This window comes from Urocitellus parryii, chromosome 10, assembly GCF_045843805.1.
Source record: "Urocitellus parryii isolate mUroPar1 chromosome 10, mUroPar1.hap1, whole genome shotgun sequence".
NCBI classification, from domain to species: domain Eukaryota; kingdom Metazoa; phylum Chordata; class Mammalia; order Rodentia; family Sciuridae; genus Urocitellus; species Urocitellus parryii.
In genome coordinates this window covers 128,785,732-128,804,245 of record NC_135540.1, presented here as the reverse complement: position 1 = coordinate 128,804,245, position 18,514 = coordinate 128,785,732, and the positions used below count along the sequence as shown (strand labels likewise).

Sequence of the window (18,514 nt, the reverse complement as noted above, 5' to 3'; positions counted from 1 at the left end):
CCTAGCCAATCGGCCTCAAGAGCAGGAGGATTGTGGGAGGTGGTGGTTGGTGTGGGGGTGAGAGGCTTGTGGAAGCCGGTGGTGGCAGTTGGGCTCTGAGGGTTTTTCCTGAGGAGCTGTTTCGCTTGGCGTTTGTAGTTTTAAAAATAAAGTTAGTTTCTTTTGACAAGTGGCTCCTGAATTGTGCCCAGCCAGACTGCGGCAACTTCCCATCCACTGACCCTCCCACCCACCACCTCTCTAGCTATCAGGCCCCCTTGTTCTATTTGGGGTTGAGCCCAATCTGTCTCCTTTATGCCAAGTCCTGACATCTGACACAAGATCATCTCTACTGTTTTAACAAGGCTCATGATCATGATCATTTTTTCTACAGCATACCGGTTAACTAATGGGAAAAATAGATTTCTTTTTGTTGAGGGAAAGGGAAGATAAAATTTCAGTTAATTGAAGTTACCGCTCTGCAAATCAATCTCAAATGTAAAAATCCATTCTTAGCTGGCCACGGGCTGTACAAGAACAGGCAGAGCAATAGTTTGTTGACCCTTGCTCTTGAGAATGTACAGCTCTCAATGAGGAAATAAAACTTGCTAAGAAAGCCTAATGCACATATTCCTCCAAGGCACTTCCAACATCACAGCTCTGCAGTACCCAAGAAAACACATTTGGTATGTGTGGAGAAAATGCAGGAATGCAGGATTAGCCTCGTATGAAAAGCCATATTAAAGAAGAAAGCCTACTCCATCTCCCCCTTTTGCTACCTCTTATTTCCTTGAGCCTACTTCCATTATTAAAAAAAAAAAAAAAAGGAGAATAATGAAAATAGGCAAATCCTAACAACAGAAATTTATCAGGTGCATGACTCTAAGCCTAGCTAGAGCTTTTAAGATGTTAAATTAAGTTTGGTCCAAACTTGCCTCTGTACTTAGATGATAAAGTCTAATGCAAAGCAGCCCTTGAGTTTAACTCAAATACAGCCCATAGAAAACTGTAACCTAGCTTGATATGCAAACAGACTGTAATCTAACCTAAGAGTATATAATATGCTTATAACCAAACAAATGAGTGTCAGCCAATCAGGCAACTGAAAGCAGACAAATCATGATCAAATGAGTCAACTCTCAAATATAGCCAATCAGGCTGTTTCTGTATATCACTTCCTTTTCCCTGGTTAAAAATATGATCTGCACATGTGATAAGGTCTGACATTCTGAACCATCTTCAGTCCCCAGTGCTTCCCAGTCCAGCTCTAGCACTTTTTCTTGCAAAAATAAATTTTAATGTAAAGTTAAATCATCTTTATTAAAGTCAAATCATCTTTGCTTTTTTTTAAAAAAAAAATTCAGTTTAATACAGTGATTTTTTTTCTTAGTACTGGGATTGAACAAGTAGCACTCTATCACTGAGGTACATCCTCAGCCCTTTTTATTTTCTATCTTGAGATAGGGTCTCCCTAAATTGCTTAGGACCTCAATAAATTGCTGAGGCTGGACTCGAACTTGTTATCCTCCAGCCTCAGCCTCCCAAGCCACTGGGATGACAAGAGTGCAGCACCACACCTGGCTAATACAGTGATTTTTAAATATGACTTCAGCCCACAGTTTTCCTCAAAGAACTCAATGTATACAAATCATATACAAGGGTATGCAATAACATACAAATTGAATATCATGCATTCAATATTCAGTTACAAAGCTTTATTGCATGGCAACTATATGATACAATTAAATATGCCAGAGAGCCAGGTGCAGTGGTGTACTAACCTGTAATCCCAGCAATTTGGGAGGCTGAGGCAGAAGGATCACAAGTTTGAGGCTAGTGTCAGCAGCCTACTGAGATCCTAAGCAACTTAGTGAGACTATCTTAGAATTTTTTTTTTTAATCTTTAAAGGGCTGGGGGTGTAGCTTAGTGGTAAAGTGACCCCGAGTTCAATCCTCAGTACCAAAAAAAAAAAAAAAAATGCTAGGGAAAACAAAGAACAACAAAATAAAATAAGAGCCCCCCAAAAGTTTATGTAGTAGTGAGTAGAAAGTAGACACAATATGGAATATGTAAGCTGGTGAAAAATTCCATTGCAAAAAGTCACATAAGAAACAGGGATAAAGAGGGATAGCTGGGGGAGTTATCATTTTGAGACATGATCAATATGATAATTCTTGTGAAAAAGGTGTCTTCTTTTTAAGTGATTATTTTATTACAGTAGCAGCAGACATCTACTGTAAAGAATTAGAAAAGACTGGGGAAAAAATGAGAAAATTATATTACCCTTACCTAGAGATGACCATTTGAATGACTTTAAAAAGCTCCTTCCTGACACTGTCACCCCATTGACAAGTACACGTTTTGTATACAAAAAATGAGCTCATATCACAGACACTGGTGTTAACTAGCTGTTTTAAGCTACTGATTTCCACTTTTCCATTTCGGTTTATTTTCATCTCACATCCAGACCATAATCAAATTTCTAATTATCTCAGAAAGATCCTTTACAGTTAGTTGGTCCAAACCACACCTGTATCTTGATGTGTCCCTCACAGCATGAACATTCTGGCTGATTTTTTTGTGGTGCTATTTTGATAGTTCTGCTGCTGCAGATTCTCTCTCTCTCTCTATCTCTGTCTCTATCTCTATCTCTATCTCTATCTCTTTCTCCCTCCCTCCCTCCCTCCCCTCACCCCTCCAATACCTGCAGGCTCTTGTCAAATCAATGCTTGAGGTTCCAATCCTTTTACACCCTGGACTACTCTGGCAGCTAGGTGAAACATTAGGACCTCTTCTGAGAGGTGGGGCCTGGTGATTTGTTTAACAAAAACTACCAAGGAGTTTTTATGTGCACCCAAGTTTGAGAACTTTCTGAATAAGCTTAGCAATGTTTCTATAAAGAAAACTCCTACATGTATTATGCTCAATAAAACCACAGATTACTACAATAAACTACAGAGCAGAGTTTAACAATATTTTAGTTCTTTTTGTTAGAATAGTTTATAGTCAAAATATCAAATTCTAAATAAATCTGTTTCATTTTCAAAGATGATTTTTGTGTTTTTAACTAAATATAAAGCACTTACATGAGCCGAAGCTAAAAACTTTATAGAAAAAAAAAACACCTAATTCACTATTTTTAAAATGGATAAAAATTAAACCGAGATTTATATTGCCCAGCCTGCACTTCAAGGAAGTCAAGCAACTGATATGGGAAGGGGGGGTGGGGAGGGTGCGGATTTCTTTTATAGAAGTATTTGAGCTCATAAATGAAGAATGATAAACTGGGTGTGGTGGTGCACACCTGTAATCCCAGCAACTCAGGTGGCTGAGGCAGGAGAATCCCAAGTTCAAGGCCAGTCTGAGCAACTTAGTGAGGCCCTAAGCAACTTAGTGAGATTCTGTCTCAAAATAAAAATTTTTTAAAAAGGGCTGAGGATGTGGCTCAGTGGCTAAGTGCCCCCCTGGGTTCAATCCCCAGTGCCAAAAATAAGAATGATAAAATGAAATGTGCATTATTTTACAAGCACTGTTGAGAGCCACAGCCAAAGGGGCCCCAGAAAACTTCCAGCTGCCAGCAAACTCCCAGCTGCCGGCTGATGATTGGCTCACAGTGGCCCCAGCAACATCTAGCTGATTGGCTCCTCTGTGGTGATGTTCATTGGGCTGTTTCCCTGCCCTTCAGACTGCCAGCTGATGATTGGCTCACAGCGGCCCCAGCAACATCTAGCTGATTGGCTCCTCTGCGGTGATATTCATTGGGCTGTTTCCCTGCCCTTCAGACTACGGAACTGCTCATTGGGGGACTTCTTTGGCTCCGCCCACGCGACCCAGCCAATCGGCCTCAAGAGCAGGAGGATTGTGGGAGGTGGTGTGGTTTGTGTAGAGAGAGGCTTCTGGAAGCCAGTGGTGGCAGTTGGGCTCTGAGGGTTTTTCCTGAGGAGCTGTTTTGTTTGGCGTTTGTAGTTTTAAAAATAAAGTTTGTTTCTTTTGACAAGTGGCTCCTGAATTGTGCCCAGTCAGACTGTGGCAAAGCACTAATAACACCATTAATTTAGACAATAGTATCAAAAGCTGCTAAACATCATTAAAAAAAAAAAAGCATACATATCAAACCTTCATGCCAGAATCACACTGGAATCTGAGATATGGAAGTGGCACCTCAGAATTGCAGTGGGCTGGGCTCAAATCCTGACTCCACCACCACTCACTGCCTGGGTGACCTCAGGAAGGTAGGAGCCTCAATACCTCGCCTCCTCATGCAGGAAACAGCGATCCTCATGACAACAACCCCATTAGGGAAAGCAATACAACACTTACTACAGAGCCTGGCACACTCAGCAAACACCACCTATTATTACTAGGCCTAAATTCCAGTGGAACATCATCTGTCTTTCCTTACTCATTTATAGGTGTTCCCCAGTACAGCCCCCCAAACATCCTTCAGCTACTGGTCTGAATGCTGGGAACCAACACAGTTGAAATGCACATTTTACAGTCTATGACTGAGGTAAAATCAATTTTTTTGGCAACTACAAAGCTTACCACTCAGTATAGAATCTCATTATAGATTTAATCCCACCAGTAAAATATCCCGAGACCTTCTGTAAATGCAGGTGTCTGTGACACTCCTTTAAAGTAGCTGCTGAAATTCTATGTCAACCAGTGAAGAACGCTGACATGCACAGAGAGCCACTATGACCCTAAGACTCTAAAGCCAAAGAAACAATAAATACATTTATTAAGCGAGCCTTGGGCTTCTAAGGCAACCGGCAAACAATGGCCCGTGCGTGAGCCACTGCCTCATACCATGCCCCTGTCAGATCATGATTCAGCCCTGGCCCTTTCCTGATAAGCTCACACAGCGCCCCCCACGTCTAAGCCCACTTCACCAGAGCGAACATTCAAGAAATCTATTTGCCCCACTTGTACTATTGCAGAAGCCATAGTAAAGGCAACTAGGGCTCAAATGTCGTTTTATAACTCAGGAAGGGATCGTGATCAGGAACCAGCCTGCCTGCTAGAGGGTGAGAGGGGTACACAGCAGCATAGGGAACCACTGTGAAACAGAAGCAGCCAGAACACTGGCGTCGAAGGATCCCGTCATAAACATGCAGTGATTCAGGCAAAGCAGTGAGAAAAACAGCCCGTGATGCACAATCTTCAGGAGGATAGAAAGTCTGAAGGTAGAAGAAAAAGGAACGTGGAAGGTGGATATCTTCAACATGTTTAAAAAAAAAAAAAAAAAACTCTTATGTTTCCCAAATTTATGGATACCCTACAGATTCATTGGGTGCTCTAAAATTCACAAGCAGGGGACCTGCTAATGAAGCTGGGTTTAAAAGAAAGGAATTTGCATAACACAGGGAGAACTCAAGGTCCCAATGCTGGGATTACCCCTAGCAAATGAAGGCTGGAAGTGAGGGGCAATCAGCACTGCTAAGATCAGTAAGCAAAGGCAAGCACAGCTCAGCCACTAGGCTGGTGGGCCTTGGCCTCCCCAGCCCTCCCCACCAAGAGGACAGCCCCTGCACTTACCATCATAATGCAATACAATGGTGCATGAACCCTTTTCAATATAACTACTGGGGCTTCATTAATGTCTGTGGCTTTTAAAAAAAAACACCTCAGTGATCTTGTCAGGTTTGGCCTGGCTTTGTGGGCTATGTAAAAATTTTGTGGAACTCTGGCATTTAAAGAGCCCTTAAGGATAATCTAATTCGAAACCTCATTTCACTGTGAGTCAGAAAAGTGCAGGCAGGAGATGCTGTCAGCAGCTGAGGGCCACATTCTACTCTGTGGCAAAGGCAATGAGAGTCCCCCTGATCCAGTCAGTCTCATGCTGCTTCTGGGGGTCTTTATTAAGTAAAGGGCAGGAATGGTAGTACCCTGTGCACCCAGCAGAGTGACATGGAGACTGAACTGTCCCTAAAGGAAAGCAACAGCGCCATAAATTTGTTTTTACTTCAGGTGAAGACTTACCAAAGACACAGCCATCTCCCCCACGTGACACTGATTCCTTTCATCATAGCACAGCAGCTATGTCTGACAGAGTCATTTATGACACCAGGATAACATTGTCAATCTCCAGAATGTGGATAAGCAAAGAAGGCCTGATTGAGTAATAACCAATACAAACGTAATTCAAATACAATACAATACAAATACAAACATAAGCCTGACCACCTCGGGTCATTTCCACAACCACTGGATGAGAGCAAAATAGATACTAAAATTCTTTCCTTCAGTAGCTTCTCGCACTTGATATGGAGTAGGTGGAAATTCTCCATTACGGTTTCCCCGTTAGTCAGCCACCTCCAAAGAAATGGTTCAACTTAACCTGTTTTCAGTACCAACTGCTGTACAAAGACTTAGGCCCAAGTCTGCTGCCCAAGAGAGCATTTGTTAGTGACTTTAGGTCCAGAGTCACAGTCCTGGGCCAGAAGCCAGGACCCTGCAACCCACAAACCCTGTAACTTGAGAAAACCAATTTACCTGACCGAGCTTCTGCCAGCACACCTGTAAAACATGGACAATAACAACCACAGAAAGCTGTTTTAACCACAGAGACATTGCATGTGAAGCATTTAGCACGGCACATAGCATGTGATGAATATCCAACCTTAATTGTAATTAGAACTTAGAAATCAGTTAATACTGTTAAAGTTCTGAAGGTCAAAGAGTTCTACAGACACCTTGGGTCTCTCTAGTCATGATAGTTCAAGGTAATCACAAACTAGCTTGAAGAGAAAGTCCAACCAGCATTGGGGGGGAAAAAGAGTTTTTAAACCTTTTTAAGATGATGAGTTTGATGTCAACTTGACTGGCTAAGGGATGCCCAGATAGCCAGTAAACATTAATTCTTCTGTGTCCCGAGAACGTTTCCTGGAGATTGGCATTTGAATTGGTGAACTGAGTAAAGTGGATGGCCTTAGACTAGAAAACAGAACCAGCAGGTCCCTCAAACCAATTTCATCAGAAGGATAAGGAGAGTGTTTTCTGAAATACAGAAAATAGTACAACAACACAGAAGTATTCTTTCTCTTCTCCTGGAAGAAAACAGCAAGGAGAGAGCCAGGAGCTTTACTCTTACTCTCCTGCAACATCCCAACTGCAAATTAAATGCATCACTGGAAAATAAACTCTGAGTCAGAACAAATCAGAACCATTTAGGCTTACATCATTTTTAGACTAGTTAAAACATTACAGTGATGCATAGCAAGCAAGAACCTGAGTGAGCCCCGATATGCTCACCTTCCAGCCAGGAAGGGAGTCCATACTCCCCTGTGGACAGTCCTGGGGACCCCCCACGCCTTCCTTCCCAAGTTAAAGCTATCATCCTCCTCTCAGCCAGACCTACTAATATTGCTTCTGAAGGTCTCCCTACTTCCCCTCTCATGCCTGCTGCCCACACCACAGTTCCCACCAAAATGGTAAAAGAAGAAACTAACACAAAGAACTGAAAATATTACACAGCTTAAAAAAAAAAAAAAAAAAAACAAGCAAATAAAAGAAAAAGTCTTATAAAGTTCTTACAGTCACAATCTCAGTCCTGAGATTGCTTTTAGTCTTGTGGTTGCTTTCAGCTAAGCTGATGGACAAGTTTTTCAACTTTATCCCTGAGAAAAGAATCAAATGTCTTTTTTTTTTCTTTCTGCCAACAAAGGACCCTGAAAAGTCAAATCCCACTAGAACAGTTACCTAGGATTCTTTATCTCAAGCAAGCAATCTCTATTTCTCATAGGTTTCTACTGGATGACACTCATTTCCCAATAACCTCACCTCAAAAAGCATGATCCCCACTTTCCTCAGGAGTGCTACTACCTTTCCTGGTCTGGCCTGGCCGGAAAACCACGCAGCCATGCTAGCCTGTTCCTCCTGAGAGCTGCCCAGCTGCACCACGGAGGATGAACAGCTTCAACAGTACATAGTTGTCAAATTCCAACAGTGAAAGTGATAACAGATGTGGTCATCAAGGGAAAGGACCAGAATAAGAAGAAACATGAAGTGCTTGTAGAAAAAGGTTCTTCTCCAAGCAGATTTCAACAAGAGCCCAGGGCAGAAATGAGACTGCAGTGGACAAACTGAAGTGACAGGGAAGGAAGATTCGAAGGAGAACATGACTGTGGAGGAACAAGAGTATCACTCATCATGGCGCCAAGGGTAAGTATTTTGGAGAGGGGATTTTTTTTTTTTTTTTAACAGAGGAGAAAAGGACATAGGTATATCTGCTAAGGAAAAGCATCCCAAACTAGGTAAGTTTAAAGAAGAGAAGATAGATGAGGCATTCTTTCTTTTTTTTTTTTAATATTTATTTATTTTTTTTTTAGTTTTCAGCGGACACAAATCTTTGTTTGTATGTGTTGCTGAGGATCGAACCCGGGCTGCACGCATGCCAGGCGAGCGCGCTACCGCTTGAGCCACATCCCCAGCCCCAAGGCATTCTTTCTTAAAAGGTAGTAGGGAAATGTATCAAGAAACAAAAAAAGAATTGGGGTAAAAGAGAAACACTTTTCTCTATCAGGTGGAGAGTAAGAGGTGAAGCTCTGAACTTGGATGCTGGCTATTCTGCTCTGAAGAGTCTCGGGCTTCCTGGGCCTACCTGAGAACAAGAGTCGTGGGGAAAATGGGAATGCTCTGCACAAAGATGGCCAAGTGCTCACGTGCTAGATGCTAGAGATACAGAGATAACCTGACCACGTCTATTGCTTCTCGGCCTTTTGGCTAAGATCAAGTGTAGCATCTGTTCTTATCAGTTTAATATTTGATACGTCCTCCATCCGGGGACAATATAGTAAATGGATTTTGGGAGCAGGGAGATGGAATAGGAGCTTGCTCTGTCCACTCCACCTGGTATTGCAGTACCTCCGGGAACAGTGCACCCCCCTCGGGGGACTAAAAAAATGAAAGGAAAGAAAGAGAACACAATCTGATAGGAGTGCAAGGACTGGAAATAAACCATTCCCAAAAGGAAGACAGCTGCCATAGAGCAGCAGACACCAGGCAGGACGGGGCTGTAAGGAATGCCAAGGCCAAGCTGGCAGTGCCCGCTGAGTAGCCTGCAAATTCCCTGTTTACATTGGGAAGATTTCAGAATTCTAACAGGGGGTTGGCCATAAAAGAGGAGTTGACTCTTGGGCTCGTTTAAAATAAAAGAAAGGTTTTTAAAAGGGGGGGAAAGGTGAATCTCATGAAAGGACATCTGTCTTAAACACTGCCCTGGAGATAAATGCACCAGCAGTCAATTTCTCTTCACCTTTTTCATGAGAAGAGTCAGGAAGAGTTGCACAATCAAACAAAGAATGCTTTTTAAGTCTTATCTTGATTGGAAAGGAATCAATTTAATTAGGCATAGATTCAAGCACACTTAAAGAAAATTTTAACAACACTGTTAAAGAACCTGCATTTCGGCTACACCTGAAGCCGCCTAGGTTTCCCTCAGTAACCTCAGGGATCCGTCACTTCTCCCCAGCCTCAGAAGGATTCCTGTTTACTCCTCGGTGGAGAGACATCTTGATCTGCAAGTAGGATTCAACAGGGTAGGAAGGCACTTCCATGCAGAGCTGGCCATCCTGCCCAAAGCTGTTTCACGCTACGGTGGCGCTGTGATCAGGAAGAATCACACAGGGGCTTGATAAAAATTCTGAACTGTAGATCACAAGGGCGATGGACAAGTTTGCCTTCATTGTATGGACTACGTAATTCTACAGAGAGTCACCACCACCACAAGAAGTCCACCATCTGGCCTCCTTCAGTCCCAGGGCAAACAAAGCAAGAAAATTATGCTACAAACGGATTATCGGATGATGACTTATCTCCCTAAAAACCTCAAGAGTGTTTAAAAAAAAAACTACTAGAAATTAGAGGTGGCCAAATAAATGACCCTTCTGTAGATTTGTTAAATTACATTAAACTTTGCTTATGATCAGAATGTAAACCATAACAAGGATTTTTTTTTTCCTCTGATAATACCAGTAAATTTTTTTTCCCCTAAGATTTCCAGAGGGAAATTGCCTCTGGAATGCATGGGAAATGGACAGGAAACAAAGCTCTTATTTTAAATCTAAAAGAAAGGATGAAAGGGACATTGAACAGGGGCTGTATCTTTTTGTTGCCCACCCACCCCAAACAAAAACTCACAGTGTGGGGGCCTTCAGATACCAGTTGGACAAATGCTTGCTTGGAGTATTCAGACCCTTTCACGTTTGTGTATTTAAATCCATAACATATCTCTAAATCTAAAACCCTATTGTCCTGGCCCACAGCTGATACAGAGTCCAACTTCTAGCACATCATCGCACTGTCCCAACATCCTCTTGACTACTAAGAAAATAAGGTCCTGTTCAGCAGCTCTCGGCCACTGTCCTAGAAACCTCTCTTGGTTTCACACATCTCTGCTCCACTCAGAACAGCCCTGCCTTCCCCTGGAGGCAGAGGCCCTCAAATTTGTTTCTCTGTTCTTCCTTGGATCTTCTTTTGTTGCAAAGGTTGACAGCTGGTTGACTACGGTTAACCCTTCAGCCGGTTAACCCTTCAGATGGCTGAGCCACTAACAGAACCACCCACGGGAATCTGAAAACCACCCACCTCCAGGCGTCATCCCTGAACAATCCCATCAGTACATGGGGTGTGTGTGGTCCAGCATCTGGAATTCAAAGCTCCCTGGTGAGTCAAACAAAAAATTCTCAACAGCAAATTCTCACACCAGGAAGGTGAAGATGACTGTTCCCTTTAACCCTGGGGCCGGGATGGATTCAGACCTGGAACAGGGAGCTCTGGAGCTTCCTTGACAACATCCTCGATGTCGATGTGTGTTGTGTCATGACAAGAAAATTCTCAGAAAGACCTGCATAAATGACAGAACTGAAAATCTCTGAAGGTCCAGGAAGTTTTTAGGTTGGAGAAAGGATTTATGCCCGAGAGATGGACATGAGAGAGAAAGCAAGGAGTATCATGCAACAAAAAGATCCATCACTCAGTCTCAAGCTCACACCTGTTCTTAGAGGGCATAAAAATGTTTCCCAGGATCTGAGGCTGTGGCTCAGTGGCAGGGTGCTTGCCTAGGATGTTCAAGGCCTGGATCCAATCCCCAGCACTGCAAAAACAATTAATTAATTAATTAATTTTAAAAAACAGCCAAGAAAGATGAGAGCCCTGTGGGAGGCACCCACTACATGTCCACCCCAGCCAAACTTAACAAGCAGTTAACTAAGTTTATTTAGTCAATAAGAAAAAAAGAAATCCCAACCTTGGGAAAAACTGCTTACTTTTCAAAGGTCCCTCTTTGGACTAAAACTGTCTGTATTTGAACATACAGGCAAGCTAAACCATACATAAAGCATTAAAATTATATTAAGTTATAAAATAAATTCAGCCAAGCAATCAGTTAAAAACTTATGGGGCAAGTTTCCACCTTCAGCTTCTTTTTTTTTTTTTAAATATTTATTTATTTATTTTTATTTTTTGGCGGACACAACATCTTTCTTTGTATGTGGTGCTGAGGATCGAACCCGGGCCGCACGCATGCCAGGCGAGCACGCTACCGCTTGAGCCACATCCCCAGCCCCACCTTCAGCTTCTTAATCTCTGTGAAAACTGAATGACAAGCTACGTAAGACTTAAAGAACTCTGTATTCTCATTTTTGTCTGTATACATAGAGAAAGAAGTTAACACAATAATGAATTAGTTATACTCTTTGGGCTGAAGATTGCCCCATAGGGTCAAGACAAGGCAGAAAACAACTGCTTCCTGAGAAGCAGCTGAAAGAGAAAAAAAAAAAAAATAAAGTCACTAAGATTCTGATTAGAAACCATCCAGTGTCATTTTCTAAGTTCCTTGCAAGGGTTTTTACTTCTTTCTTTTGTCTGTTTTCTAAACCATCTTTATAGGCTCCTAGGAACAGAAGCTGGAATGGCACTGGGCAAACCTCTCCAAGCTTTCCTGTTGTTTGTGTCTACACTTGGCATACTGCCAAACCCACCAACTTCTCTCCCATACTCCTGATGCTGGAGGACTCCAAGCAGGCAAGAAGCAACAGGACCCAGCAAAACCTTGTCACATCATTAAAACGTAAGACTTACATTCAAGGACCAGAGGCCTAACTCGGGTCCAAATTCAGCAATATTTCGAAGCAACATCCCTGGTAGAAATTCAGACCACTACCAACACAATTTTATAAGATCAACTAGGTCAAATGTAATTGTAGACTGAGTTAATCAGGGACCGCACAGCTAAGTAATAAACAAATGTTCTCATTTGCTATAGTAGGGTAAAAATCTGAATTTGCAAACTCTTCCATCCCCCACTTTTCCTGATTTTCTACCATCCACTGTATCTCATGTTCTCTTGCCCATATAGAACAATTGTGGATCCCCCTACTCCATGCACTAGGCATATCTCAGAGTCCTTCCCTTCAAGGGATGTGTATTATGAGAGCAGCATCCAGCATTATGCAAAGTGGCACAAGAGATAGAAGGGGGTGCAGCTTGGCTATAGCATGCATGCTTAGCTGCTTGAGATCTAGGGTTCAATTCCCAGTACTGCACATGCACACACACACACACAAAAAAAAAAAAAAAAAGAAGAAGAAGAAAAATAGAGCTTAGAGATTAAAAGCTACCCAACTTCAGAGAACAAAGGGATCAACATGCCAGGGCACCTAGTGAAGAGTCTAGTTCATGGCAGCTGAGCTGAATCAGGAAGCACCAGAGCAAGGATTATCAGGCACAGGTGAGTCTTAGCCAAAGCCCACAGGAAGCCAAGGATGAACTCCACTCAGGGGACAATGAGAAGCACACTTTGGTTAAGCAGAGAATTTGTTCTGAGGCTACTCCTTGGATGAAAGTTTTATGCCTTTATATTTTATCCCCAAACCCCTGGCACAGAACACCACTTCAGCAGAGAGCCATGGAAAAAAAAAGTGTGCTATGTATTGAAAATCAAGGTATGTAGGACCTTGGATTCAATGACAACACCTTTACCCATGATCCAGCAGCTCCCTGGTAGAGTTTTCAGGCCATAGCAGGTTGCTGATCTACTCGCTGAAATCACTGAAATTTCTCCCAGATAACACTCACCTGGCAAAGCAGCAACCTGGCTACACCCAAGGAGTCGCCTCTCTAGGCTGAACGGGGCTGGAGGAAATGGCTGTGCTGACCATCTCTTCTGAGTGTGAATCCAATTTCAGGGCAAACCCAGACAGGGCTCCTCCCTGCTGACTCTTCTGTCAGCACTCGTATGTTCACTTTCCAAAAGGGCAGTTTTCCCTCTTGGTTCACCTCCTTTTCCCAACTTCCTCCCTTATCTTGCATTTTGTCCTTGAAAACTGGAGGCAAGGGGGCTGGGACTTCCTCTTCCTGCCACCTGCCCCCAAGCCCTCGTGCTGCCATCAAAAGCCAATCCTGTGCTCTAGCTCCAGCCTGTCTCCTCTCCCATCCCCATTTCTCCCTCTCTTGGAAATCATCCCCAACACTATTAAGAGGGGTTCTCATGCTCCCCAAGAAACTCAAACCTTCCCTCCACAGTGCTCCTTCTGGGTCCCTCACCCCAAACCCCTCCCTCATCCACATGCTGTTTCCACGAGCGCCAGCCCCTGTGACCCTCGAGCCACCCACCCTGGCTTCACTGACATTGCTGCACACGCTGACACTGCTCTCAGAGAGGCCCACGCCTCCAGCTGTCAAGGCCAGGGGTCCATTTCCTGTTCTTTCCCCACCTGTCTCTAGGCACCTACCTCTTAATAGCTCCTGGCTTCAAACATCATCTTCTTGTGGCTTCAATGGCCAGATTCTCCCCTTGCTCCCCCAGCTTCAGCAACTGCTCCTTCTGGGTGTCCTTTCCAGCCTCCTCTGAAGTCCAGGTTTTGCCGTGGGTCCCTCCTCTTCCTTCTGATCTGCCCTCTCTCTCCCCCAACTGACCCCCACCAGGCCAGTGTCCGAAATACCATGTACAGGCCAATGATCCCAAGCTGTCTCTCCACTCTGACTGGACCACCCCCAGGCCTGCAGGACCCAACAGGTCTTCTGTCCCCCATCCAATCTTTCCCTTCCTGCAGGCCAGGCACAACTCCTCACTTCTCCAAGAACTCCGAGGACTCCAGAGCCACACAGAGCTCTCCCCCTTCAGGCCTTCTAGAACACTGAGCCAGTCTGCAGTGCAGGATTTACTCCTTAATTACACACAGTCTTTAATTGGTCCCTAAACGTCTGCTTCCTATTGTGTAAATCCTTTCTCCACAAGGAGGTTTAGGTTTCTGAACAATACCAGCATTCCTTTTCTTGTTCTTGGTACTGGCCATGATGGAGAAGTACAAACAATGAGCAGTTTTCTGACAGCAAACCAACCTAATATTTTATAGAGTAAAAACTAAAACTCCTGCACTGTCAAACAGTCAGAAAAACCTGGACTTCAGCAGGCACAGGAGCATAGGAGGCTGAGGCAGGAGGATTCTGAGTTCAAAGCCAGCCTCAGCAACTTAGCGAAATCCTGTCTCTAAATAAAATATTTTTGAAAGGACTGGGGATATGGCTTCATGATTAAGCACCTCTTGGGTTCAATCCTTAGTACCAAAAAAATAAAAATAACGTAGACTTCTTCACCCCTAAGTTTCTTGAAAACTCACATTATTATATTTTTTTATATAATTCTCTTTGTCTAGAATCACCAGGTAGCAATGACAAAGACACAGTTAGAAAAGCAGGACAAAATCCGTAAGATTTTCTGTCAATGAACTCCTCAGAAATTTTTAAACTGAAAATATTAAGCAACATTTCCTATAAAACAGGAATGTCATAAATAATCTGTATTTCTTGCAAAAACATTAAATTCAGGTAAATTTTTATTGAAAAAAAAAAACAATTTAATCCTTCAATACAAGTTTACATGAGAGAGGAGAACAAACATGGTCCAGCCAAGGATTTCTGCCAGACTTTTCTTGGTAAGCAGGGCTAAGGAAGTAGAAAGGAGTGTGGTTCACAGAGACGGTTGAAAGTCTATAACAAGCCCACTTCACCAACCAAATAGAAAAAGTCTTATTTTCATTACTTAAAAAAAAAAAAAAAAAACTGATCCTAATCTGGCCCCCTTCCAACCCTTGCCAATTGCCAATTAATTAATCTCCCGCTCTGCAGCCACATCATAACTCACTGAAAACCCCTGACCAAACCTAAGGGATTAACTCAAACCTAGGAGCTGGTCCACCCATACACTGGCCCCTACAGCCTTTGCTCTGGCCATCCCTCTGCCCTTGACATTCTAACAACAGTAATCACACAGCATGTACCTGCATACTGTCCTCGGCAAGTCTGAGCACGCTGGGGCCTTCGCACTCCAACTTGCTCACTTCCAGTTCTGGTCCCCTAGCTATTTTCTTCAGTTATCTTTCTCGTTTTTCCAGAATTGGCCCATGATCCTTCGATCCTCAATCTCACCAACTATGCTCCAAGAAGTACCGTTATCCTTTCCCTGGGTTCTTTTTGCTTCTGCACCTCAATAATAGAGCAGTACCATGCTGTTCTGAGATGTATTCATGAATTTTCCTCTCCAAATACCTGCAAGTTCCTGTAGAACAAAGATCATGCTTCCTTTCTTTGTGCTGGGGATCAAACCTAGGGTACTGAGAATGTGAGGAGATCTCTACCTTGAGCTACATCCCCAGCACAATCATGTTCTCCTTTCTCTCCTGAGTTGCATAGTGTCTCCCCAAAAGACATGTCCAAGTCCTAACCCCAATACCTTCAGTGTGACTTTATTTGGAAATAGGGACTTTGTAGGTACAAGTAAGAAAAGGGTCCTGAGTGGACATCATCCTGGACTTAAGAGTTGACCCTAAATTCAGTGACTGTTGATCTTATGAGTGAAGAGAATCTGAGACACAAAGAGACTGGAGCAGGCTGCCACAAACTCAAGAACATTAGAAAATGAAAGGAGTAAGGAAGGATCCTTCCCTAACTTCTTCAGAATAGGCCCAGCTGACACCTTGATTTTGGACCGTGGACTCCAGATTTGTGGGGAAAATAAATGTGTTATTTAAAGCCACCAAGTATGAAGTAATTTGCAGCAGCCTAAGAAAACTAACACACACACACACACACACACACACTCCAAAGCCTAACATGCCAGCTTCTACCAAGGAGCCTCCCAATCAAAACTGCGTTGAACTAAGACAGATGAAAAGCAAGAGGGAAAGATGAGAACATATCTGAACTGCAGAGCAAGAATCTGAGACATGGTCCCAGATACCAAATCATCACTACTCTTGGACATGTCAGCTATCCACAGTTGACTCCTTGCCTAATAAAATAAGGGAACTGACCCCTAAGACCTTCTACCAAGTCTGAAATACCTTGAACACACTTTACCCAAAACATCAGTTTAAACTGATCCTTAAATAAATTACTTCTTCCCACTCACAAAAATAAATTTTGTTAATTTTACTTTCATCCAAAGGGCTTTCAGATACCAAAAAAAAAAAAAGTTGGATAAAAATGGTATTTCAACTCGTGAAAATTTTAGTAAAATAATTTAGTGATTAATATGGCCAAAAGTGATTTTCTACACTATCACCTACTTTTTTTTTCTGCAAAGCCAAATCAACAATTTAAAAGAAGTTGATCAAATCCAGCTGGTATCGTTGACATTTCAGAAAAACCGGACCCAAACATGAATCAACTTAAGCACCACTCACTGACCCAGAACCTAAATGTTTACAACGTCACTGCATGGTGACTAATTTTTGCAGAGTAACAAGGGACTTCTCAAACACTGGGGTTTTCTCCAGTAGATTCAAAATGTAATTAAGGTCCCATACCCAAAATTTCCACTTCAAAGCATCTAGCCAAATAAACACAACTGCTGCCACCACCAAATGGCGAAGTTTTGGTAGAGGAGTCAAACAGAAAAAAAAAAAACTGTTTTACCTATCTTTTTGCCTCTCTCTCTATATATACACAGTTTTTTCCCGTGTCACAGCCTTCCCTGGTATACCTGTATATCCTGCTGAGGAATTTGGGTTAAATTAAAAAACATATTTTGGGTTTTTTCATAGAAGATGCTGTGACCTTTGCCTTCATGTTTTTAGTGGAAGCCTTCTTTTTTAGGAAACCAACCAAAACAACATAGAGGAAAACGGAGCCAAGGGACTCATATTTCAGTCTGACAAAATATCCATTAGAAACACTTAGACTTAAAATTTTTCCAAACCAATTTATCATTCAAAAAACACAGTCTGGAGTCACTGGAGCCAACGATTCAGCTAGAACTGGCAGAACTATGCCTTCAAAAACCTGGACCTTGAATCCTAACACAAAGTGAGTTACCAAAATTTTTCCTTCCAGGTGGTAACTCAATCCGAAACTCACAGTGGAGTTGGAGGGCTCCACAAGGCAGTTTTAATTCTGTGGTTCTTGGCTTTTCAAGATGATTTCTCACAGACATGAAAATGGGACTGGAAAGTGGGTGCATGTTTGCAGCCCTTAATCACAAGTCTACCTCAAAAGGTGCTCTTTAACTGCAAGAAAATTAGGGCAGCAAAGGGCAAGGGAAGTCTCTGGGTCTGGGGAGTACACAAGGGCGTTCAAAGTTCTTGTATTCTGCAAACTCAACTACCTAGATGTAATTTAATCTGCATGGAGACAGATTGTAAACCAGCGCTGTTTTCTACAAGTCCAAAACCAGAATGAATGAGCTTTAACTGTGCCGACTGCATGTTTACTTGCATCCTCACGTGGCAAGGCGCAGCCACACAAGCGCAGCGCCCAGGAGCCCGAAAACTTTACTTTGCAAACTAGCAGAGCCCGGGATACGGCTCGGAGGCAGACTGCCTCGCCTTGCCCCAAACTGCACCCACGCCAAGTAGCCTTCCCCCGGCACCACCCGCTGCATGCAGCTCCATTCACACAAAGGCGCGTGGATGCCGGCAGGACCCTTCTCCAAAGTTAAGGAGCGAGAAGCCGGGAGACAAGAGAGAGGGAGGAAGAGGACCCGGGGGCCCGCAGGCTACTCACAGGGTGACCGTGCGGTTGGGCAGCGTGTCCGGGGGCAGGACCTGCGCGAGCTCCAGGCTGCTGCACACCACCTTGCCCTCCGCGGCGCCCGCCGCCCTGCCGGTCCCTCGGGGCCGCCCGTCGTGCTTGCAGCCCGGGGGCAGCGCCGCGGCCCCGCCGCCACCTCCCAGCACTGCGAGCAGCGCGAGCGGCAGCAGCAGCGGCGGCGGCGCGCGGCCCCGCGGGCGCCCGGGCGGCTCCATGCTGCGGGCCGCGCGGGCCGGGGCCTGAGGCCGAGCGGCGGCGCACTGGCCTAGCGGGCGGCTCCTGGGCGAGGGCGGACAGGGGCGCGGTGCGGGCCCGGCGGCGCCCGGAGCCTCGTGGCGGCCGCAGGACTGGCCCTCCGCGGCGCCGACATGCTCCTTTGTCCGCTGCGGCCGCGCTCGGCCTCGGGGGAGCCGCAGGGTCACGACCGCCTGGTCCCAGCGCCGCTCTACGGCCCGGCAGGAGCGCCGCCCCCTCCCTGCCGCCTCCCCCGGCCCGCGGCGGCTC

At 44.2% G+C, this 18,514-nt stretch overlaps 1 protein-coding gene and 1 non-coding gene across 2 annotated transcripts in view; one reads left to right on the top strand and one right to left on the bottom strand.

Moving 5' to 3' along the window:
* Adgra3 (adhesion G protein-coupled receptor A3) overlaps positions 1 to 18,225 on the bottom strand; it is a 107,554-nt gene extending 89,329 nt beyond the window's left edge. Inside the window, exon 1 of the mRNA XM_026403308.2 lies at positions 17,984 to 18,225. Coding sequence (XP_026259093.2) covers positions 17,984 to 18,225 — 242 coding nt within the window. The remainder of the gene's footprint in view (positions 1 to 17,983) is intronic.
* Positions 8,685 to 8,867, top strand: LOC113193439 (U2 spliceosomal RNA). Its single transcript, XR_003302139.1, has one exon. It is a non-coding gene; the product is annotated as a U2 spliceosomal RNA (small nuclear RNA).
* Positions 18,226 to 18,514: the final 289 nt, after the last annotated feature.